At 32.8% G+C, this 25,137-nt stretch overlaps 1 protein-coding gene across 2 annotated transcripts in view; it reads left to right on the top strand.

Moving 5' to 3' along the window:
* Window positions 1-397: 397 nt before the first annotated feature.
* LOC145277624 (striatin-interacting protein 1 homolog) overlaps window positions 398-25,137 on the top strand; it is a 68,693-nt gene continuing 43,953 nt past the window's right edge. For both annotated transcript variants that reach the window (XM_080129178.1, XM_080129177.1), the window contains exons 1-7: window positions 398-555; window positions 9,069-9,138; window positions 11,310-11,384; window positions 12,844-12,975; window positions 15,971-16,091; window positions 16,556-16,624; window positions 18,069-18,175. In XM_080129178.1, the coding sequence (XP_079985304.1) occupies window positions 478-555; window positions 9,069-9,138; window positions 11,310-11,384; window positions 12,844-12,975; window positions 15,971-16,091; window positions 16,556-16,624; window positions 18,069-18,175 (652 nt within the window). In that variant the 5' untranslated portion in view covers window positions 398-477. The remainder of the gene's footprint in view (window positions 556-9,068; window positions 9,139-11,309; window positions 11,385-12,843; window positions 12,976-15,970; window positions 16,092-16,555; window positions 16,625-18,068; window positions 18,176-25,137) is intronic.

Raw genomic sequence — 25,137 nt, 5'->3', positions numbered from 1 at the left:
GACTCATCTTTCCTATCCCGTCGCAGTTAACCACCTGGAGAAGGCCAGAGGAATAGTTGGCCGAAATGTGGTGAAACAACAACTATGAAGATGAGGATAACAGTCTGCAAAAAAAAAAAAAAAAAAAATGAATACACAAACTATTTTAGTTAAGAGTATAAGATGTCCCCCAAAAAACAGACCATACAAACTCAAAAGTCAAATTTAATGGTGTGAGTTAGAAGTCTTAAACAATGATGGAAACATGCTACCCTCACTATTTGAATAATCTCCCCTTGAATTTCTAGGTTGACATAGAGCTTATTAATACAAAAATTTAGTCGACTTCACCCTAACCTTGTATGTTAGTGTGTCCGTTTTCTTTCCCATAGGTGGTTGGCGTAAAAATGTTGCATTAGATGCCATTCGAGAGAAAGAAAATAAAAACTCGATTATCTCCCTTTGTTAATCAAGTTTCGTCAATGTCGTTCATCCAATATGGATTCTACGGACGGTGGATGCCGAGGGTTGCCCAAATTACGAGAATTATTCCGCCGTCAAAGGCGTGACTCAGAGGTTAGCAGACTTTGCTTGATATTTGTTATACCATTTCTTAAATTAAAATAATGTTATAACTTATCAATCGCGTAAAATAACTGTGATCAGCTTTTCCATTTGGCAATAGACATTTTTTTCTCACACACGGAACAACCATAATAACATCATTTCTTCCGCGAAGAAACTTGATAATTTTTCATCATTGATTGTCATATTTTTGACATGACAATGTTTTGATTATAATCTTTTTTTTTTTTTGTTTTTAGTTTTTAAAAAAAAATCTGTATTTTCGAAATATTCAGTGTTAAATCTTATTCTCAAGTCTTTTAAAAATGTCTTTAAGGAAATTTGATAAAAAGTATTTCTTTAATAAGTAATAATTCTCCTTTTTAGTTATGTACGTTTTCAGCGTCCCAAATTCTTTTTTTTTTTTTTTTAAATTGTCATTCTTTACGAGTAGTATAAAAATCACATTGCAATTTAAATTGTAAAATATTGATAAAGACTTAACTCAACGTAAATTTTTAAGAGAACTTACATTTTAACTTTAATATCAGAAAAAATAACTTACAGGGGAGAAGGATCCAAATTTACAACTTGATAAAAAAATATACATAGAAACACTTTCTTTTGAAAATATATTAAATTAAATGTTTATGAATATTTTTGCTTTCTGATTACATCTTAAATTACAATGTAATTTTAATATTAGAAATTAAATAATGTTATAGAATAAGGTCTTTTAAAACGAGAATTTGGGACGCTGGAGACATTCGCAACCATCCCCTTTTTTTTAAGCTTTAGTTTTTTTGTTTTTTTTTTCGCGATTTGTAGATTTCAATAAAAAAATCATTTCTTTTTTATTTGCATTTATACAGAAAGTTTGTTTTATTTTTTCTCTTTAAAATTAATCTTTTTCAAATAAATATTTAAGAAAATTTTTTACCCCCCCCCCCCACCTCTACGGTGAATTTACAATATTTTGAAATGAATTCCTCAAAATCTTTGGTGTTTTAGAATAGATCAGTCCCCGTAGCTGTCGATATTGGTTCGATAGAATTCAGAGGCGAGTAAAAGCAGCCAGGGGAAAAGAAAAAAGAAAACAAAAAAACACACACACAAATTAAACTCTGGTTCTTGAAAAGGGGGGGAAAAAAAAAAAAAAAATGATAATATAAAAAAAAAACAGGATTTTTTTATTCAGAATACGGACCTTGCAATTTAATTTTTTTTTTTTTGATATGATTTGCAAGTCAAATTCAATTTTTGCAGTAAGTTTTTGTTCATTAAATTGTTAGGTGAATGTACATTGTACAGCCCCCCCCTTCCCATGTTAATAATAACAGTTATTATTTCAGCACGGTATGTATTCTGAAGCAGTACAAAAACTTTTATTTATTTATGTCTCATGTTTTTTTTGTTTTTTTTTTTTTACATAAGGAATGGAAGAATTCCGAAACGAGTTAACTGTCTGTACAACTAAAAATATATTAGAAAACAGTTACAATAAAGTAAAAAGCAATGATTTACGAAAATGGGTAATTTTATAGAAGCACTCCCGGCTCAGAACCGATTTTTCATACTTAAATTTAAATCTAACCGAAAAGATTAAAAAAAACAAAACATAAACAAACAAACAAAACTGTTTGCAGTCTGGAGTGATTCTTTCTCTCTCGAATAATAGAAAGGTATTTTATTTCTCTCTCTCTCTCTCTCTCTCTCTCTCTCTCTCTCTATATATATATATATATATATATATATATATATATATATATATATATAAACCATTGAATCAATGTAAATATATCAGTAGCAAAATAAATAAAATAAACGGTACTTGTGCACTTTTGTTACCGTGCTGAAATAATGTTCTTATTTAGAAAGCTATTCTTAACATGAGGAGGGGCAGTGTTCTCTAACTATTATCTACTTTCACTTTGCAATTCAATTAAAAAAGAGGTAATGTTGACTGGTTCTTTCTGATGAGATTGTGCGGAAGCGCCCAATACAAGAATTGGGTGCGCCCCCAACATCTATAAAAAAAACAAGCTGATAAGTCATTCGGGGTAGGGTGCAGTTGAAAAAGATTGCTCTGTGTTACTGCGTTCGTGATCGTGTTGTGGCGAATCAATTCGACGGTATTGTTCGGGATCGTGTTGTGTCGATCGATGGTGTTGTTCGGGATCGTGTCGTGTCGATCGACGGTGCTGTTCGGGATCGTGTCGTGCCAAACCGTCGGACGTGTTTGGGATTGCGTGGATGAGCGTTTAAAATATATATATTTATTTATATTTCTTCTTTTTGTTCTCTCTTCCCTCGTGAACCAATAAGCTTTTTCGGCCATCATGGCCTTTGACCCAAAGCTCATACCAGCATTTGATGGCAGTGAATCTGGACTGTCAATCGTGGAGTGGTTGGAAAAGCTGAGCTGATATGTCAGCTCAGTGGGGTGAAGAAGCGCATCGAGTGCATCATTTTGATGCGCTTGTCATATCAGCAATTAAGTGAGGAAAAGCGGGCGGATTTTGACTGCATAACGAAAACATTGTACACAGCATTTGGTTTGGATTTCTTTGCTGCATGGAAGCAGTTTGCAGCACACCGCCTTCAACCAGATTAAACGGTCGATGTATGTTTTGATGGTGTATCGGATCAATGCTTGCAATATGCATTCATTGCTGGATTGCCTGAACATGTGAAAGACTTGTTACGAGCATCCTCTCAGATGGATAACCCTACATCTGTCACACACACTCGCGTGCGCTTGTGTCATTTTAAAGAACTGCATATGAGTTCCAGATCAAGTTGCATTAGCTGCACAGGCAACACAAATCACACCTAAGAAGACGGATACTTCACGGCGGTGTTATAATTGTAAGGGCTCAATCATAGAGCAAGTGATTGTCTACTGGATAGTGCGATGGGCAGAGATGTTGGTGTCAAGCCTTGAAAAAATATCACATGCTATCAATGTCAGTAGGGTGGGTACATTGGTCGATTTTGTCCGAGAAACGAGAAAGGGTGTGAGAATTCAGCACCAATCTCATTTCCCCAAACTGGTGGAAATGGCGCATTACCTGTTCTAACTGTTCACATCAATGGACAACCATGTACAGCTCTAGTTGATACTGAATGCAAACATTCACTCATCAGCAAGTCGTGTTGCAAGGAATGGACGGAGAAAGTGACTTCTGTGCTCACAGCAGATGGAAACACACTTAGCTGCTGTGGAATAGGAGTGGTGCAAGTGAACCTTGGTGCAACGCGGATCATTAGCATAGAAATCTTAGTTGTGGAAAGATGCTTACTGGGATTGGATTTATTGATTGAGCTGGACGCAATCAAGCGACTGGGAGGAGTAGCTGTGTCTAGTGCAGGTGAGATGATCTTTCCACATGTCAGCAAGACCAATTTTGCTGCTATCACCATTACCAAGCCTAATTTCTCCACAGAGTATGAACAGAACACTCTGTAGTGGATCACATTGTGGAAATGGACTGGCGTCCAACTTCCACTTGCATTGAGAAATAGACTTGCAGAGTATCCAGCCCCAACACAAATTTTTTAAGAATATAACAATGAACTGCACATGTGGATCGATAATGGCTGGCTTCTGCCATATCCTGAGGATGAACTTAGCCCTCAAAAAGATCTAATCCCTCTCATGGCTGTTGTACAGGAGAACAAACAGAAAGTTTGATCTATTATGGATTATCAGGAGCTAAATGAGTATGTGGATGTGCATACGACCAATGCAGATGTTTGCTTACAAAAATTGAGGGAATGGCGACAGCAGGGACCAAACGTTGCGGTGGTGGATTTATGCTGAGCCTATTTGCAAGTACTTGTTGACAAATCTCTTTGGCCGTTCCAAAAGTAGAGATCAAGGGACAGCGATATTGTCTTACCCGCCTCAGATTTGGGCTTAACATCGCCCCTTTAATAATGCGGGCTAGTGTTAATACCACCCTCAGCCAGGATAAGACCATAAACATGACTACGTCTTCGTATATTGACAACATTTTTGTGAATGAAAATGTGTGTTCTATAACCCGTCTCAAGGAGTATTTGAAAAAGTTTGGTCTGGAAAGCAAAACATCAGAACATCTGAGACTGGGCTCATGCGTGTTGGGATTACGTGTCCAGGAGGAGCACGGAAAATTGTTATATCGGCATGGAAGTGACTTTCTAACAGTGCCTTATAGACTTACTTGCCGAATAGTATTTTCAGTGTGCGGGAAACTGAATGACGCTACAGCATTTGTAAAATGTAGGGCAAATATGATGATAACTGGATGGAATGACGAAGTGCGAGACCCTCTTCTAGTATGGATAATCAAAGATATTTGGTTGAAAGCAGCCCAGGACGATCGACTGAAAGGTGACTAGTGTATCTGTGGAGAAGATGCTAAAGTGTGGGTGGACACTAGTTCCATTGCTACAGGCATGGTTGTGGAAAGCAATGGTTCCGTGGCGGAAGATGCAAGCTGGCTCCAAGCAGTGCATGAGACCAAGCATATAAATTTAGCTGAGCTTGATGCTGTGCTGCGAGGTGTCAACCTTGCATTGCAATGGAAAACCAAAACCATACATTTATGAACGGACTTTGCTTGTGCATATCGGTGGATAACTGACACCTTGTCCGGACATACAAGTGTGCACACCAAAGCAGCCTCGGAAATGTTAATTAGGCGTCGCCTCGCTACACTCCGAGATTTGGTCTCGGAATATGCACTAAAAATCGATGTAGGCTCATTAAGTCTCCCAATAACATAGCTGACCAACTTACTCGAGTAGCACAGTGATGGTTAAATGAGATCCGTAAAGTGACTGAACCCAGAGAAGTTTTGTGTGCTGTGGCCGCAAAACAACACATGTCTCGGATACAGACACTTCGACTGTCTAATGGACATCCTGGTGTAAAAAGGACATGGTACTTTGTGAAGTTAGTCAACCCATTAATAACTTAAGCTGAAGTGCTGGCGATGGTTGGGGATTGCAAACAATACCAGTCTATAAATCTAGAAAGAAAAAAAAAATACAGAAAAAAGGCAATACTTGTGTTTCAAACTTTAAAAAAAAAAATAACTACTTAAAATAAGTAAAAACTAAAAACTTATCGAAGTAGACAAAAGAGTAACATATCTTGCCTTTGGTAGCATTTATGCTCAAAAATTCTTTGAACAGTTTTTTTTTTTTTTGGCAGGCGGTTACAAAAAATAGCACCATGATATCCTCTCTCCCTTGGAGTCCTAAGAATTGCCCAAAGAGTTGAAAAAAAAAAATAATGGCAGAAATAGAAATCCACCAAAAAAACAATATAAAATCAGCTTGTGGTCCTATAAATTGTTCTTAGGTGCCTCTATTCTCACCAAGAACCATTTTTTTTTTCAATAATGCGTGCATTGTACAGGTCCACCAAAATAAATAAAGAAAAGATAAACAAGCAGAGCTGTCTCGTTTCATTTTGATAATGATTCGCTGAAAAAAAAGTGGGAGGAAAAAATAAAGAAGAAAACCATGTTTTGTTTCGTTTTTATTCTCGGTTCAATGTTTAGCTGTCCTAATTTAACTTTGAGATGAACTATTTCGTTGGACCGAATTACACCCATGGTAAAGAATCAGTCAACATTACCAAAAAAGATATTGTAAAACTTGAATTTAACTTGAAAATATTATTTTTAAAAAATAGTACAGTAACAAAGTACATAAGCATCAAAATAAAATAAACCCGGTTTTTATTTTGTGTGGTCGCCTTTTAATTGTTGTCACATACCGGATTTTATTGAGCCAATATTGGGGACTGAGCTATATAAGCACTCAGTTTATTTGTTTCTACTTCCGGTTTTAGATGACAATAGTTAACAATAGTTTCTATTAATTTAATAGAAACTATTGTTAACATTTTTTTTTCACTATTTTTGTGTGCTTTTATGTTTTTCTTCATATTAAAAAAGATATATTTTACTTGGTAAAATCCGGTAACCCAACCTTTTTATACTGTTAAAAATTATATTTAGTTCTCTCCCACTGCAAGAACTGTGACACCAGGGACAAAAAGTAGGGGCACTCTGAACTGCAAAAAGTGCGTGAGCAGCCCCGTCGGCATTCCCCGGTGAGGGCACCTCAAGCGGTTAGTAATAAACTAACATGGACCTCCTAAAACTGCACAGAATTTTACACTCACTGCAAAATTAACAGGGACCGGATCATTACAGGCATAATCTAATCTCTGTTGATTTTTTTTTTTTGGTGGGGGGGGGGGCAGGGAAGGTCTCTAGCTGATCCTGTTTGAAAATAGCTCAAACAATTTGTTTTTACACCTGATAAGAAATCATATTAAAATAAGCGACCCCTCTCAAAATAACTTTTCTTTTCTTTTGGTATGTATGCAGAAAAGGACTGTGCTATGTTTTAGATAGCATTTTCAAGTTAAATTTAATTTTTAGGTTTAAAAAAAATTTTTTTTTGTTTTTTAAAAAGAGGTTACCACATATCAAGCCCCGGAGACCACTTGAGGGTACTTATGCACTTAATTGGACCGTGCTGAAATAATGTTATTATTTAAAAAGCCATAAGAATAACGTGGGGGAGGAGGGTGTTTTGTAACTATTCTGTACTTTTACCTAAACAATTTAATAAAAAAAGGATGCAAATAAAGGAAGTAGGTCTTGTAGAAATTCGGAAAATTTAGGTTGAAAACCAGTGAAGCTCCTGAAAAAGTAACCTTTTGAATGAAGATAAAATTAATTTCTTAATTTTACTTAAAAACAAATTGTAAACATAGAAAAGTTTTGAAAAATATTGCAAAGTGTGTTTACATACCTGGTTCTTTGGGATAACAAGGGCGCCTCCGACCTCCCCCCCCCCATCTCCCAAGACAACAAACTGAAAAAAAGGTTTTAATGTTTTAGTCGCTGTGCGCTGCTTGTTCAACTAAATACCTACCTTTTAGAATGTTGACTTTTTAAAAATATATAGGGGTAATCCGGCCCGCTACTAATGAATATCACCTTTAAATTTATTGTCGACAAGTAGTTTTTTAGTATTAATGCATTCAGTGTGCAATGTTATTTTCTAGTATTTCGAATTGTTTGTCATGTTTGTTAATGAAAGGAAGTTGTTTATGGAGCATGCGCAAACACTGTTCGAGTTTTGCAGCAAACGACAAGTGCACTACTTTTACTGAATACCTGTAATTGAAGAAAGTCTCCCTTAAAAAGAAGAATTCAACCAGTTTGCTCTTAAAATTTTTTTTTTTTAAAATAAAGAAGACTTACCTGCAAAGAATCGCTTTTTAGGAGTATTACCCCCAACCTCACCATGTTAAGAACGGCTTTCGAAATAAATACCTCCAACCTCCCCGTTAAGAATGGCTTTCAGAATAAACACCCTTCGCAGGTAAGTCTTCAGTGGGACAACCAGGCCATATTAACCCAAGTTTTTTTTTGCTTTCCATGTGTGCATGCACACAAGATATAATCATGTAATCACCTCAAAGTATAATCTCATTTTGGAGATAGTGAGAAGTGTGTGCTTTAGATGAAGGGTCGTAATCTTCAATGATATTAAAAATTGCTATTTCTAAGAAAGTTAATTAGTTTTGTTGGTTTGACAAAAATTTTTAAAATGATTATTATTTGGAATTCAACCCAATTAAGAAAAAAAGAACAAACTGTAGAAAAACCATTATGGTGTACATACCCGTCATGGAATGAACGTCGTATTCCAAAAATCAAGTAAATTGATCAATGATTTTTTATCTTTTTAAAGAAAATCATTTTTGAACGATTTAAACCGATTTATGTGAAATCGTTATCATTACAAGGCTGACCTCGCAAGTGAGAATTATTGTGAACTTATCTGCTTTCGTTTCTTTTCTTCTCAAGATGTCAACGTAAGATAATCTCTTTGCTTACTCATAAATTTCAATTTTCATACTTGATCAATTTACGTGAATTTTAGAATATGACCTCTTCGTTTCATGACGGGTACATATGCTAAAAATGTTTCTGTATTTTTTTTTTTTAATTGGGTTGAATTTTAAATAAAAACAATAATATATATACATCTCCTTTTTCTAAAAAAAGTGTGCTACAATATCAACTAAAGACTTTAAAAATTGATTTTTATTCGTATTCTGATCTATTTTGAACGAATATCACATTTAAAATTGTCGCTAACACAATTTTTATGATATTAACACCTTGATTATCCAACAAATTCCCCATTGTTTTCACTGGTCGCCATGTTTGTTCTTGTGTGCACACAAAAATTGAATGAAATATTTTAAAATATTATAGTTATAAAATCCTTTTAAGAAATTAATGTTGATCACTATTTAGAGAATTGAGAAAAAAAAGTCAACTAGTGAATATGCATCATTCCAACTTCCTGTTGTTGAATACTCTCATGACTATTGATTATGACAGCCATTGTCTCTCAAGAAACATTTGAAAATAAGCACAGATGATCTTTGTGGGTCAAATGAAATGATTGATGGATTAAAAATGTAATTTTTGTATTTGCAGACGATGAACGAATCTCCTGATCTTGAATTCTCATACGGGGATGCTGACTTTTATGACAGCGAAATTGCAGGTAAGCAGTGTCATCATTTTACCAACCTGACAATGGGTTGCATTTATAAATTTTCTAACAGAAACAGCTATCCGACATCAATACTAAAGTTATTCTAAAAACTAGTAGACAAATATTTTGGCACAAACAACACCTTTCACAAAATATTCAATAGAAAAACCTTAAAAGTTAGTTATTCATAGGCTAGAAATATATGTCAACATAAATCAGTTTACCTTTACAAAATCAACAAAACAAATAAGAATAATACTTGCTGCACTAAGGATTGACCCTTTAACCCTCAGAAGAGCGTAACTTGTGACGTAGTGGATAAAGTACTTGGTAAAATTCAATTGTATATTACAAATAATCAGGCTTCATCTTAAAACTTCAGAGACATAAATCTGAATTGTTTTTATTGATTTACTTTGGAAAAAAAAATAGCTTAATCTCTATTGTGCTGGAAATCATATTAAGAAGATTCAAAGCATTAGCTGTTGAAATGAATCTTATGAACAAAGTCGCATTTCCATATCATTTTGGTATGTTTTTTTCAAGAGATAATTTTTTGTTTGTCACAAGATGACATAATATGTTTGTAAGGATTTTTCATTAGTTTCAAAGCCTGCTGTGGAAATTGGCTTCTTGACCAATAACATACATATACAAAATGGCAAATTTTCTAATTTCTAACAAAGTTTGAACGATCATAATTCGCTAGATAATTGTGCTAGCAAAATAAATTTAGTCACATTGTTTATGCCTTGCGAAGATCTATGTGATGCATAAAGATTTTAGATATAATGAAAATAATGTTTGGTTTGCGATATCTGATATAAATTGCATTGAACAGTAAAAGATAGTAATATTATAGTTTGGCTTCAGATGGACAACAAATCTGCATAAAAAAATGTAGTTGTGAAAACTCAAGCTTTTTTGTTTTTGGAAAAGTTCTTTCAAAAGAATTTTGGTACATACCACTCAACATTTAGTGTCCTGAGGAAAGCCTTCACTATCAAAATGTAGATGTGAAAAGATTTAATAGATCTCAAAAGTTTAAATTATATTCAACCATTCTTGCTGTAATGCTAGGAGATTTGATAGAAATTGTTTCAGTTTTACGAAAGTTAAGCATTACAAAGACTTATTCAAATATGAAATCTTAGTAGATGATTATTTCTCAATCACAATATATTTTTCTATTTTCACACTGAAGGACTGAACCAAATATTAAAAAAATAATAATGTAACGCATAGTATGTTAGTATATAGCAGATGACATGGTACAACAATAACAAATGAAAATTGGCTAGTCAAAATCAAAGTTTGATTTATCAGCTTAAATGCTATTAGATCCAACTTTTAAAATTTGACCACATAATTTTATATATTAGAGATTAACTGATTATTTATTAAAATAAAAAATGCATTCTTGTAAAATACTAAAACCAAAATTTAAAAATGTTATTTAAAAAAATAAGTTTAATTATGAAATTAACGTAAATGCATTTTGGTTTCTTTGTAAGCAAGTCAGTCATTTTAATGTGACAAAAAAAACCCAAATAGAGTGGTTTTATTACACTTCTTAATATGGAAGCATTCTGTACAATAAAAAAAAAAAATTTCTGTCTTTAAAATTCTTATTAATCCTCATGTATTAAAACATTTAAAGATTTTAGTTTTTAAATTTAATCCATTAATTATCAATGGTAGGTTGTTCTTGTTCTATTTACTGAGTAAAAACGTTAAGTAATTTTTTATTTTATTTTTAAACTTGTAGCACAAACGATAAAAATGTTGAGTATCAGTTCTAAGTGACAGTCTTCTGGAAGTTGAAGATTCAATTCTCATTACAGGCGGTAGTAATTAAGAATAAATATATTTTAAATTACTTAACACATCTACACAGTTATGGCTGATGAAACAAAAACTATATACTTTGTAGATTAAATACAAGGTCCATTTTGAAATGACATACAGATTCTAGTGTTATGTACCTGAAGAAAGTTGAAGGATACATCAGCACAAACACTTTTGAAATGATAATCAAAATGACGATTGTAATCCAAATAATAAAAATGGAATCAGGTTGTATTGATTTCTTTTAATCTCTACTCCTTTTTATTCTACTGTCTACCCAAACCTTTGGATTCTGACACTATTTTGATCCCTATTCTTTTTTTATTTTTTAGAATTGTATTGTTATACAGAAGAACCAGAATTTCATCAGAATCTCAAAAGTTTTCAAGAAATTTTTACATCAGAAGGTAATTCATCCCTTCTTTCATTTGTTTCATGCGTTTGCAGTATAATGGAATTTAAAAAATTAAAAGATAAAAAAACTATTACATACTTATGTGTCATGTTGAAATGAGTAAAAATTACAACAAATAAGCAAGTAGAAGATGTGCTAGAATTATTTTTTTGCAAAAACAACATAGATATTAACGATCCACCAATTTTCTATTTAGAAATGGGAAATTTGTCAAAATCATAGATTTTAATTACCTCCCCTGGATTGTAAGAATTCTTCAATACAATAAAACTAATTTGAAAAATTTTATTTTTATATGCAATTATTTTTCTACTTCATCATTTTTTTTCGTAATTTTTTTACTAATTTTGACATGACAAGTAAGTACATAAGCATGTTTTTACCTAAAATGCATTTATTTGAAATTCCATTATGCTGCACTAGCACCGATCGTTTCTTGTTGTTTTACATTTTCGCTTTCTTTTTCTCACATCCTTTATTCAAATGTCAAAGGTCAAATCGTTGAACCTTGACAGCCAAATTTCTGTCCGAAAACTGATTAAGAAGATTTTCTCAAATCTCAATACCCCTTATGTCAAATCTTCAGTTGCCAATTTTTCGATATTTGTTGTCCGAGGGGTCGAGCTTCGAAACGATACTGATCTTGTGAAAATCCGTTTCCTCTGTCAAAAGTTTTAAGCAGACATACATACATACATTTAAACAGACAGGTGAGATTTATATTATAGATAAAGGAAAATCATATTTCTGTTTGTATTAAGAGGCCTTGATGACAATTATAAATGGATTGGGATTTTTTTATAGTCCATTATAATGAACTATAAAAAAATCCCCATTAGTGTTGGGATGATTAATCAGAATCGGATAAATCGGAAGATTTGCGGGTATCGGAATCGGAAAAATTGATGCCTATTTTCCGATGCCAAAACAATTCTTTTAATTGTCTTTTTTTATTTAATTTTGTTTAAAGCAAAATCTTCCATTGCTGGTAATAATGATAAAATAAATATTTATTGATTTGAAAATACCAGTAAAGCTAAAATCGATAGATCACTCTCCACAAGTTTATTTTGACGTTTAGGAAAATATCTGTACATTTAACATGTGTTTTTATGAAAATACGGGAAATAAAAATTTTATAGTTAAATAGTTAGAGATTTATAAAGAATTGGAATCAGTAATTTAGCATGGAATCAGGAAAAAATATTGAAATCCTCTCATCACTAATCCCCATCCATTATGTGATTAATGTATGTTTCAAAATTTGTGTGTCTTTGTTGGTCTTTTTTTTGTTTTCTTTATTTTTCAGGTTACACAGAAAATTTATAATATTTGGACTGTTTCATGGTTGCCATTTTATGATTGTAAATATGCAAATGAGATTTTTGATGATTTAAAGTTTTGTCTTGTCACTTGTTTAATTCTTTTTCCTTTTTTTTGTCTTCATTCAGGTTATGAACAATGGACGACTGCCACTGAAACACAGCAGCGCAAATTTGTAATTTTTTTACAAAATGAATTGGATGTTGCCGACATGGAAAGGCGCATGAATTCAATACAAGCAGTTTTATATCTTGTACAAGGTTTGTATTTTGTTACTACTTTAGCGACTAGAGCTTAAGGCAAAATTATTCTCTAGGCTAGACTTATTATTGTAGCAACAGTCACCATTGTCATTTTGAGTTGGCACTACATCCTCCATCTGAGTGTTCAGCCTCTTGGTAAAAAAGCATTACTCTCTTGGAAATAAAGGAAGATCCTCAAATATTGTTGCAAATATTAACTTGTAATAACATGTGATCATGAATTAATACTTACTAATGGGATCTGTTGAAATTCCACAGCTGCATCTTTCATATATAATATCTTACTGCTGGGTACTCTTTGGACATTCAGCGTGAATGGAGACCCCGCAATATTATTGTAGCCCTTTTGTTAAAACTAAAAATATTTATCTAAGTAATCTGGTTAACGTAGTGTCAGAATATATCTGATTATTACGGTTTATCTCCAATATCCTTATAGGAGTTTGTGATATATTTCTACTGTATGGATGCCTGGTGCTAACGAAAACCCCACAATATAATTATACTATCTTTAGATAGAACAGATACTACACTTGCATCCTAGCCAGAAAACCAAGAAGGTATATTTTATTTTCACATACGCGAAAAAGTGACATAATTTTTATATATTTTTTTTTACATTGCATCTTTGGTGATTGGGAGATTCTATTTATTAAAAAGGAGGATAGAAGGTGATAAGATACTACAAACATTAAATTAGCATATATATATATATATATCTATAATATAAAGCTGAATGTGTGTGTGTGTGAGTCTATGTCTGGTCACGAATAGGCTCCTATATGGTTGACTATTTTAAAAAACTGATTACATATAATGATAGAAGATGTATCGAGACGCAGAAATGGTTATGTTTGATCTGGCAGACAGTGGTTCATTAAAATTGTGGAGTCTGCATTCGTGCCTGGTCCACAAAATATGGAAATAAAAAATTAAAAAAAACGTTTACAAGTGTTTTTGATATAGATATACATAAGAATACTTTGATAAGTATGTTTTAACTTAAATAAGGATGGTATAATAAAATTGTGTGGTCTGCGTTTGCACCTGGCCTCCATAGAATGGAAATAGGCACAAACTTTAATAAAGACTTTTCATATCTATCTGCGTAAGTATACTTTGATAATTATGTTTCAGTTTGAAGAAATATAGTATAATAAAATTATGGGGGTGTTCGTTCGCACCTGACCTCCATAGAATGAAAATATGTCACAAAGTTTAACAAGGTTTTTTAATATAGATCCACAGAATATTGTGATAAGTGTTTCAGTGTGAACAGGTATGGTATAATAAATTATGAGGTTTATCTATTTTATTTTTACTTTCATCATATTTTGCTTTGGTTTTGATACCCCCAAAGCTATCTCTTTACAACCCTTCCTTTTCATAACCTATCATACTTTCATAACTCAGAGTCCATTTTCTGTAGGCTGTTTTTGAACCCAGTCAACGATGGGTACTTTTGCTAGTATATATATATATATATATATATATATATATATATATATTAATGTTTGTAGAGTGTTACCTCCTGATCGAATAATTTATAATCTAGAAACCGTGACATGCATATGTAAGGTCGTTAAAGATACTATGGTATTGATGTATACATTCTTTTCTCATTTGCTGGTGAGAAATGCAGTCAGTGTTGACCTAGGAGTATTTCCTGTGTTAAAAAAGAAATCACAAAAAATATACATGTTCGCATTACCTTTTTATATGAATAGCTTATGAATTTTGTTGTGTAGGAACAATATATTATAATATTTACGGTTTGTCATAAGCAGACTAATAAATGAAAGGTCTTTGTCTATCACCTGTTTTTTTATTGTCTTTTATTTGATATATATTTGGGTTTGTAATCAACATAACATACTGTGCAATTTTTACAGCATCCAATATGCTCAAATGATTAATTTAAATTCCTTACTTATGCATTGTTAGCTTTGATAAAATAGAATATTAAATCTTTCTCATTATCATCATGAGAATGGCCTGTACCTTTCATAGAAACTGGTACACAAAATATTCACATAATTGACATTTCTTCAATTTTTACATGTCTTCAATTTTCACTATACATGAGAATTTTAGGGTTTAAAATACTCTTTAACAACAACCCCCAGCATTAGTCACCATACTCTCCAGACCTCTCACCTACCGACTACCCTTTTTTTTTCAAGCATTTTGACAACTTTCTGCATGAGAAATGCTTCAAAAACCTAAGCAATATCAAACACGCCTTTAGCGACTTCATCACCAACAGAACACAAGATTTTTACGTTACTGGCATAAATACACTTGTTTTGTTAGCAAAAGTGTGTTGATTCTGATGGTGTTTATTTCAATGAATAAATTTTTGTTTAAACTCAGATATGTTAATCTGAATTTAAAAGTTGAAAATCACAAGAAGTTTCTTGTCAACCTAATAGAAAGAACAATTTCATTTCCAATCAGTTTCATCAAATTTCATATTTAATCTCATTAATAGTTTTGTATTGATTATTAAATATGAGAAAGAGAGTTGGAGGATCTAACCCTCTCACAGTCAAGAATCCTGATACTACTATCCCAATCATTGTGTACTATTGTAACACAAATATCTGTATCAATATTGGTAAGAAAGGAAGATTTAATTTTTTTTTTCTTCCTCTTCCTTTTGTTACCTCAGCCAATATAGATAAGGAAATAGAATTGCTTTCCTTCTTTGAGGGGGGATTAATTAAGACCTCAGGTGACATTTGGTAGTCTTGTTAGTTATAATTTATTATTACTATTTTACTCTAGTTTAGAAATTAACATTTAAAATATTGATCGCTTTAGTATATAATATGCAAGCTGTTTTATTTCAATTAAAGATGCCTAATTTGATTTTGTATTTTTTCCCCAGAAGAATGCAAAAAAAAAAAAAAAAACTTTGCTTTCTTGCTATTGAACCAGTTTTATTTATTTTTTTAACAAATAAATTTTTTTTATTTATTTTTTTTTCCAGGTGTTTTTGGTGAATGTGAAAATGAAGAGAAGCAACATTATTGGTCCAAAAAAAATGTTTATTTGATTTATGACTTGGGACTTTTTACATCTTTTGTTCAATTGCTTCACTTGGAAATGGAGTAAGTCTTGCAAAATTGTTACTTCTTCTTATGAAAAACAACTCTTCTTTGACTCCCCCACCCAACTCCTACTCTACTATAAAATATTCCGGTAAAGTAAACATCTACATTTGTTTCTAATTCAACACCAATTTATTCAGTTCTAACTGATGATCTACTATTGACTAATAGAAGTCTCTATCAGGGATGTTTTTTTTTTTTTTTTTTTTTTTTAATCAAACAAAAGAAATTATGAAAGTCAGATTTGTGTTTTCTGTGATAGAAGCGTTGTTTGAGTTTTAAAATAAAATATGTTTATAAACCAAATTAGAATGCAATATTATGAAAATAAACAAATATTTGTGTTGTAATTTGGCTTATAAACATATTTTATATTTTATTTAAAAAAAATTTGTCTTTATTTGAACTGAGGAATTTCAAGAAATTGAAATGTTTTTAACTTCATTCTTTTCTATCATTTTTAGAAACAAAACTGCCGCGAGTGCCGCTCTCAGGAAAGCAGCTTTATCAATTGCTGATAGCAAAGAATTACGGTAAGTACAATTTCTCTCTCTTTCTCTCTCTCTCAAAACAATGAAATTTTAAGTAATTTTTCCTGTGAAATAAATTTTAATAAAGGTGTCTAAATGCATGCATATTATCCGGATGATAAAAATGTCATTTTTTTTTTTAATGCTTAATTGATTTGTTTTAAAAATGTAACATATCTCTGTTAAAACTATGAAGAGAAATTTATTTTAAGAAATCATTTTAATTTTTATCTACACAATTATTGAATTGGTTTTCTGGCGCAGCCTGAGTAGATTATATTCATGCCAGTTGAGAATATGCCTAATAGCACAGTCCAAGAGTCTTGGCCATTTTTGAAGAGGTAATGACCTTGCATATATCAAACTAAGGTACGGTTCTTGGTAGTCCTAGAAGGTCCACACTTCCAGGTTGTTGCCTCCTGTCTTTCAGGTAGAATAAGTTTATTGCTTACTACCTGAAATGCTCCTACTGGGGAATGCCGATAGAGCTGCCCAGGCAATTTTTAAAAGGCCGGAATGTTCCTTCTTTGGGGACGTTGGCTTGACTCTCCACACCTTCCGACCTTGTGTCACATCTTTCTGTGGTGGGAAGGAAGTAAATACCTACAGTGGATCGTTTTTTTTTACTTTAATCCAGATAATGGCTCATCATACAAATAGCTTGGGCCTTATTGTATAGATGATGTGTAGCAGTAGTGCATTCTTTCTCATTGTTAATAGTTGTCGTATATCTGTCATGATGCATGTTAATTTTTCTCCTTTTAGTAGAATCATGGCAGCACCAAATGACTTGGTATTTTCTTTTTCTTTACTGTATACTTTGTTACATAATACTTCATAGGTCTTCCTCAGCCCGTCACCCATTTTGGAAGGAGCAGGTGTCCCAACTATGACTACTCTCTTTCACAGTTCAGAACAAAAAGAAAAGGATTTTATAAGCTTATCTGCTACATGTATCTGGCCTTAGTTCTAATCTTTTAACTTCTGACATAATTTTCCACCTGTTTAATTTAATCTTGTGTGGAAAAATATCGCTTTTCATATTATTTTTAAACTCAGATCCAACTTTGTTACAAGTTGACAAAGATCCAATACTATTATTTTAAAAGTAAATTAAACAATTTCGTGATGAGAAATAACATTAATTAAAAAAATATTTGGCATAATTTATTTTTAATATCTGTTGTGGCCTTGAAGGCTGGTATAATCAAGACAAACACAGTTGTATAAGAAACGAGAAGTGTACTAGCAAAAGTATGTTACAGAAATACACATCATGATTCTGGTGACAATAACTGCAATGAATCACTACCCAATAACATGTTAGATGTAACAATATTTAATCCCCCTTGGGTAACTTTATTATTCCTTAAATAGGTAGATCAGCTTAGCCTTTAACAATATCTAATCAATATTATTGTTACATTTTATTTTTATTTTTTTTCAGTCTCATTTTGAATGTCTTGTACACAGTGGTTGAAACGATGAGACTGTTAGATGATGAAGAGGATGAAGAAGAGAAATGTCTAAAGAAACGATTCAGACATGAACTAAGTATGGCTTCTTTTAAGATTTTGAAAAGAAAAGTATTTTTATTTTTCATTTAAAAGTCATTTTATTTTTGAATTATTTTAATCAGCTAAAGTAAATGCACCAGCCCAGATGAACAAATAACCACTTTGCAACAATTTCTATTATTTAGTCCTTTAGTTTTGTTTTGTATTTCAAAGATTTTCATTTATTTTCTCTGTTTCTGCTTCTACATATGTTAATATGGTTATTTGCCATGTTAACATCTTTTCTTCCAACTGTGTGATACAGAGTTACCTCCCCTTCTCCTAAAATGCCAACCATGGATTCGTTAATAAAATTCACAATCCTTTCTGCAATCCAACCATATTTGTTAAAAAATATTTTTTTACCAAATATTTTTTTTTAGGCTATTTCTAACTTTTGTGCTAAGATGTTTGTTTTATCAGCATTCAATGATAAGATGTGATTCCAAATGAACTTTACACTCACCGGATCTTAACCCCCAGCTTTCTATCTGTGATGTTACTTACCTCAACGATAATAATGAGTGTGTCAAAACAATTCTAGACTATTCCTGAACTGAAGAGGGACATCACAGCAAAAATTAGAGTATTGCCAAGAGAGAAGTCTATCAGAGTAATTAACAATTTTCCATGTTGTATAATGATAATGAAGGATGATAAAACAAAGACTGTTGCACATTGATAATTGAAACTTGGTGGACAAGTCAAGCATATGCTGAAATGTATTTATATCAAATATTAGTTGGATTATGACTATTATTAACAATTTCATAGATGGCAATTTTTTTTTTTTTTTTTGGAATGGTCACTTTATATTATAAAACAGCTCCAATCCTACCAATGATCATCTCGAATTAATACTGGCTGGAAAGTAACTAAATAAGTTTCATGTGAATCCTTCAAGATTTCATCCTCGGATATAAAGATATTGAACAAACTTCTTGTACGTTAAATGTTACCCATTTGTACCAGCGGTCATAGCATTGCCATGTCATGTAGGTATTTTGATTAGATGTGGAAAGATCTATGGGATTTTTTAAGAAGTAGACAATGAGAAATCAGAAAGCTAACGTTGGGGTTTCAGAATGAGAAGTGGGTTTGCTAAGAATCCTCCTTAATAGTGAATATGTATTAGTTTAGAAGTTGGTTGAATTGAATAAAACCATTAGTTATGCAATTATATCACGCATCTTAGCTAAACCCAACAAGTTCTATTCTATACAATGTTGGGTTTTCTTCCTTATTTTGACCATGGGCAATTGTTTGTGCGCATTTCCCCACTCTTTATCTGTGCCTAAATCAAAGCATAGATTCCATGAACAAAGCTTCTTTCTTAGAAGTGCACGACTGTGGAACTCTTTTCCGTTTGCCTGTTTCCCACCTGACTCTGGTGCTACCAGATCAGGCTGTTTTTTGGCTTCCTGGGACAAAATGTACCTACATTAAATTTCTGTTTATGTTTTCTATCCTCTTTTGTAAAACTTAAATATGTTCTACAAAAACAACAGCCCCCCCCCCACATTTTTTTTCTCTCTTTTCTTTTTGTCATTCCACCCCTACTTCCCTACTGATTCCCTAACTTAAAAACCAAAATAATAAAAACAATCAAACTAAAATCCATAAATAAATATTTAAAGAAAACAACTGGAAATAAAAATTTTTTCAAATCCATCAAGATTCCACTAGACCCTGTTGGCAGGGCATCAGAATATGCCGACTGCCCCCCCCCCCCCTGCAGAGAGTAGAAGTCCCTCAATGGGGCTACCTGTTGGCCGTGGGTAGCGACCTGTAATGCCATTAGGACGGATATCCTGATGGTTGAGAGACTTGGAGGTCAGGTTTTAGTACCCCCACTTCCCAACACACCACTTTGGCCCTTACTGGGCTAGATGGGCGGTCGGATGGGCCTGATCCAATCAATCGGCTGGTCACGTCTAGTGCACCACTTATACAAATATAACCTACACAAAACCTAAATACTACACAGCATTCTCCCATCAACACAGATCCGTAAATAAGTGGTGAAAGCGGTAGCTACGGGTCAATTGTATATAATGAATAAAAACTAGACATGGCTGTTTTCCTCTAATATTTCCCATTTTCTACTTGGATGAAAAAAATTAAGAAACACAAATGCACGGAGTCTACATTATATGCAATTCCTGTAACCCTGTTGTAGCCAGGGTGAATGGGTTTCCCCGTGTGCGCATCCCAAATAGGGCTCCAAGGTGGGTGGGGAGCAGGAATGATGGATACACAAACAATCCTAGTGAGTTACAAAATACCAAGTAAAAAAAGACTGCTAGACACTTTGGATAGTGACTTGACTGAGGAACAAGATATTTTTAGATAATATTTTCTCTATCTTAAAGGGAGAAAGTTTGGTTAATGGTGTTTCTTCAGTGGATTCCATTATTATAAAATTTGGATTATATCCAAATTTTATAATAATGGAATCCACTGAAAAAACACCATTAACCAAACTTTCTCCCTTTAAGATAGAGAAAATATTATCTAAAAATATAAAACCCAAAATGGTTAAAAAATTAAGAAATAGAACTCTGCTAATAGAAATCCTCACAAAACAGCAAGAATGATGAACTCCTAAAATGAGAACATTTCGATAATATAAAAATGAAAACATACCCCCACAAAACACTAAACACATGCAAAGGAGTGGTAAAAAGCCATGAACTTTCACTTTGTCCCATTGACGAACTACATTAATATCTGAAAAAATAGAACATAACAGATATTAGACGAATTCAAATGAAAAAAAATGGAGAAATGATAAACACACACACGTACATACTAACCTTTTACCAACAAAAAATCCCACCAGAAATAAAAATAGCCCATGAGAAACTGAAAGTCGAAACTTACATCCCCAACCCATTGCGTTGCTTCAAATGTAAAAAATTTGGCCACCATCAGAATCAATGCACACACCACCCAGTGTGTGGAAGGTGCGGAGAAAATGACAACCATACCAACTGTCAAAAAACTCCCAAATGTGCCAACTGTAAAGAAAATCACAGTGCCTACTCCAAAGACTGTGAAATTTGGAAAAAAGAAAAAGAAATTACCAGAATTAAACACACGCTAAACATCACCTACCCAGAAGCAAGGAAAAAAGTTGAAACAATCAAATATTCAGAAATAATAAAAAAGAATACTCCTAATACTAATAAGCACAACAACAATTATCACACAACAAACTTAGACATTAAAATCCAAGACCTCACCGACTAAATAAAAATATTAATAAACACAATTGAAGAAATGAAAAAATTAATATAAACAAAACCTCAATGGAACAAAAAACCTAAACACCACACCCAATAGAAACAACCCCTTTAGCCGAAAAAGAAAACAAAAAAAGCAAACACCAAAAAACATACCAGAGGAAAAAAGAAACAAAATAGCAGAAAAAAAATTCAACAAACAGGTCACGTTCACTCTTCAGGCCAAAAGACATTCCCCTGGGTGTTCAGAAAGAGATAGACATGCCGAAGGATCCCCCCGGAAAGAAGGGGCTGGCGAAACAACCTCTGCGGCGCACAACCACGCTCACAATCCAAAAGTAGAGATAAACAAAAAAACACTATGCCTCTAGGACTCGAAAACCAAGAAGTCATGGAGACTGAGGAATCAAGATATTCCTCTTACCCCATGAACCTATAAATGATCATAAAGAAATACTAGAAATCATCAACAAACAAACCCATTAGCAATATGTCTACAAGAAACACTAAAAGAAAATATGTCTACAAGAAACACTACTCAAAGAAAATCACAACTACAAATTCAAAGAATATAACATGTACGACAAAACCCATATATCTACAACAAATAGAGCAATTGGAGGAGTGTCTATACTAATTAAAAACACTATACATCACACAATCCTCCAATTAAACACTGAACTACAAGCAATAGCACTAATGGCTAACCTACACCGCAAAATCACAATCTGCTCCATATACATTCCACCAAATCAGCCAATAAAAAAAAAAAAAGAAATAGACATGCTAATTAATCAACTCCCACCCCCATTTATAATAATGGGTGATTTTAATGCGCACAGTGACCATTGGAGAAGTAATTAAAACAACAACAAAGGTAACATAATAAATGAAATCCTAAATACAACAAACCTCCGTATACTAAACAATGGTAAAAATACCTTCATGCACCCAACCAATGGATCCATGTCTGCAATAGACTTAACAATATGTACTCCATCCATTTATATGGACTAGAAGACCAACACGGAAGTGATCACTATCCCATCATACTTAAAAGTAATAAAAGAAATACCGGGAGAAAAAGTCCCAAAATGGAAATTACATAAAGCCAACTGAGAAACATTTACCAATCTATGCAGAACAGAATTAGACACGAACATTCTAAATAAAGAACCACTAAAACATTTCACACAAACTTTAAACAATATTGTCACCAAAACAATACCCCAAACTTCAACAAATCCCACAAAAAATCAAACTATTTAATTAAAACTGATGGAACAAAACGCATAAGCAAAAAAGAAATAACTAATTTACTAGCTGAAGAATTCTACAAAAATTCATCAAACAAACAGTATTGAACATCATTCCAAATTCATAAAGAAACAGCAGAAAGAGAAAAACTTAATTGTACAACTAATAACAAAGAAACATACAACATACCATTCAACATAAAATAACTAAAAAGAGCAATAAACAAAAGCAGAAATACAACTCCAGGCCCAGACGATATACATTATCAATTCCTAAAACAACTACCAGGGTCATCTTTGGAACTGTTGCTTGACATATATAACAAAATATGGAACACAGGAGAAATACCAAAATCCTGGTTTGAATCAACCATCATACCAATTGCCAAACCAAATAAAAATGCAAATAACCCAACCAGTTACAGACCCATAGCCCTAACCAGCTGCCTCTCCAAAACTATGGAAAGGATGATAAACAAATGCTTAATGTCGTACCTGGAAAAAAACCTCTTATCAAAATATCAGAGTTGATATAGACAAAAACAAAGCACAAACGACCAAATAGTACGACTAGAATCATTTATTAGAGACAGTTTTGTATGCGGACACCACGTGGTGGCAGTCATTTTCGACATCCAAAAGGCCTACGACACAACCTGGAGATATGGAATTCTAAGAGACGTACACAATATGGGAATAAGAGGAAATATGGCAATATTTATACAAAACTTCCTTTCTCAAAGATACTACAAAGTACGACAAGGAAACACTGTCAGATTAATATGAGCAAGAAGCAGGAGTGCCACAAGGTAGTATATTATCCACCACCTTATTCTTAATTAAAATAAATGAAATTACACAAATTGTCGACACACAATTTGAAAGATCATTATTTGTAGATGATCTTTCAATTGTATATTCTGCATTAAATATAACAACAATTGAAAGAAAGATGCAGCAATGCTTAAACAAAATAGAAAACTGGATCAATAAAAATGGATTCAAGTTGGCACAAAACAAAACTGTCTGTATCCATTTCTGCAGAAAACAAAAATATCATCTGGACCCACAACTACAAATAGAAGGAAACTCAATCCCAATAGCACAACACACGTAATTTCTAGGTATCACACTGGACAATAACCTTATTTCAATATGCATATCACTAACTTAAAGCAAAAATGCCAAAAAGCAATGAAAATTTTAAAAGTAATATCAAAAACAGACTGGGGAGCAGACCATGACACAATGTTAAAAATATACCAGGCACACATAAGATCAAAATTAGATTATGGATGCATCACATATAGCTCCACCCGTAAATCCTATCTCCAAAAATTATTAACCATACAAAACCAAGGATTAAGACTTAGTCTGGGAGCATATCAAACATCACCCATAGAAAGCCTATACATAGAAGCCAATGAACCCCCTCTACATTTAAGATGGCAGAAATTAATAACACAATACGCAATAAAACTACAAAGTGATCCAAACAACCCAACACACGAAAAAACCTTCAACCTACAATATACAAACTTTTATACCAGCAAACCAAAAAACATACCTTCTTTCGTATATCGCATCAAAGAAATATTAACTCAAATTAACGAAGACCCTAATAACATAGTCAAACACACAGTAAGCAACAAACCACCATGGACTTTGAAAGATCCAAGCACTGATCTGACTCTTACTAAATACAAAAAAAACAATACCAACAACTTAATAAATAAAAGCCACTTCGGCGAACTCAGAGAAAAGTACCTACAACGCGAAGAAATATACACTGATGTAGCCAAAACAAAAAAAGGAACAGGTGCAGCATGTACAGATGGAAAGAACCATCTCCAAATAAAACTTCCCATCGACGCATCAATATACACAGCAGAACTACAAGCAATCAAAATGGCACTTGAATTAATTAAGAACAACAATAAGAAAAAATTCATTATTTATACCGATTCTTTGTCATGCATCTTAGCTCTAAGAGGAGAAGAACTAGAGCATCCTTATATATTAGATATAATAAACAAATAATGAAATTATTGAAAAAGGAAGAAAAATAATCTTAGCCTGGATACCAAGTCATGTTGATATTCCAGGCAATGAAGAAGTTGACAAATTAGCCAAAGAAGCTATTAGCAAAAATATAACAAACATCAAAATACCATACACAGATTTCAGCAGAAAAATAAGAGAATATAACAAAAATAAATGGCAAACAGAATGGGACACATATACCCAAAACAAACTACACGAGCACCAACCCATAATAAAACACAAAAACAAAACAACAATAAAAGGACGAAGAGAAAATATCGTTCTAAACAGAATCATAATCGGACATACCAAATTAACACACTCACACCTAATCGAAGCAACAGAAAAAACAAAATGCACTTTCTGTGACAAACAGATGACAATAAAACATTAACAGAATGTCAAAAATACGAAAC

Source organism: Euprymna scolopes, chromosome 6 (genome assembly GCF_053919585.1).
Source record: "Euprymna scolopes isolate OS-2025 chromosome 6, ASM5391958v1, whole genome shotgun sequence".
Classification (NCBI taxonomy): domain Eukaryota; kingdom Metazoa; phylum Mollusca; class Cephalopoda; order Sepiida; family Sepiolidae; genus Euprymna; species Euprymna scolopes.
This window is presented reverse-complemented; position numbering and strand designations above follow the sequence as displayed.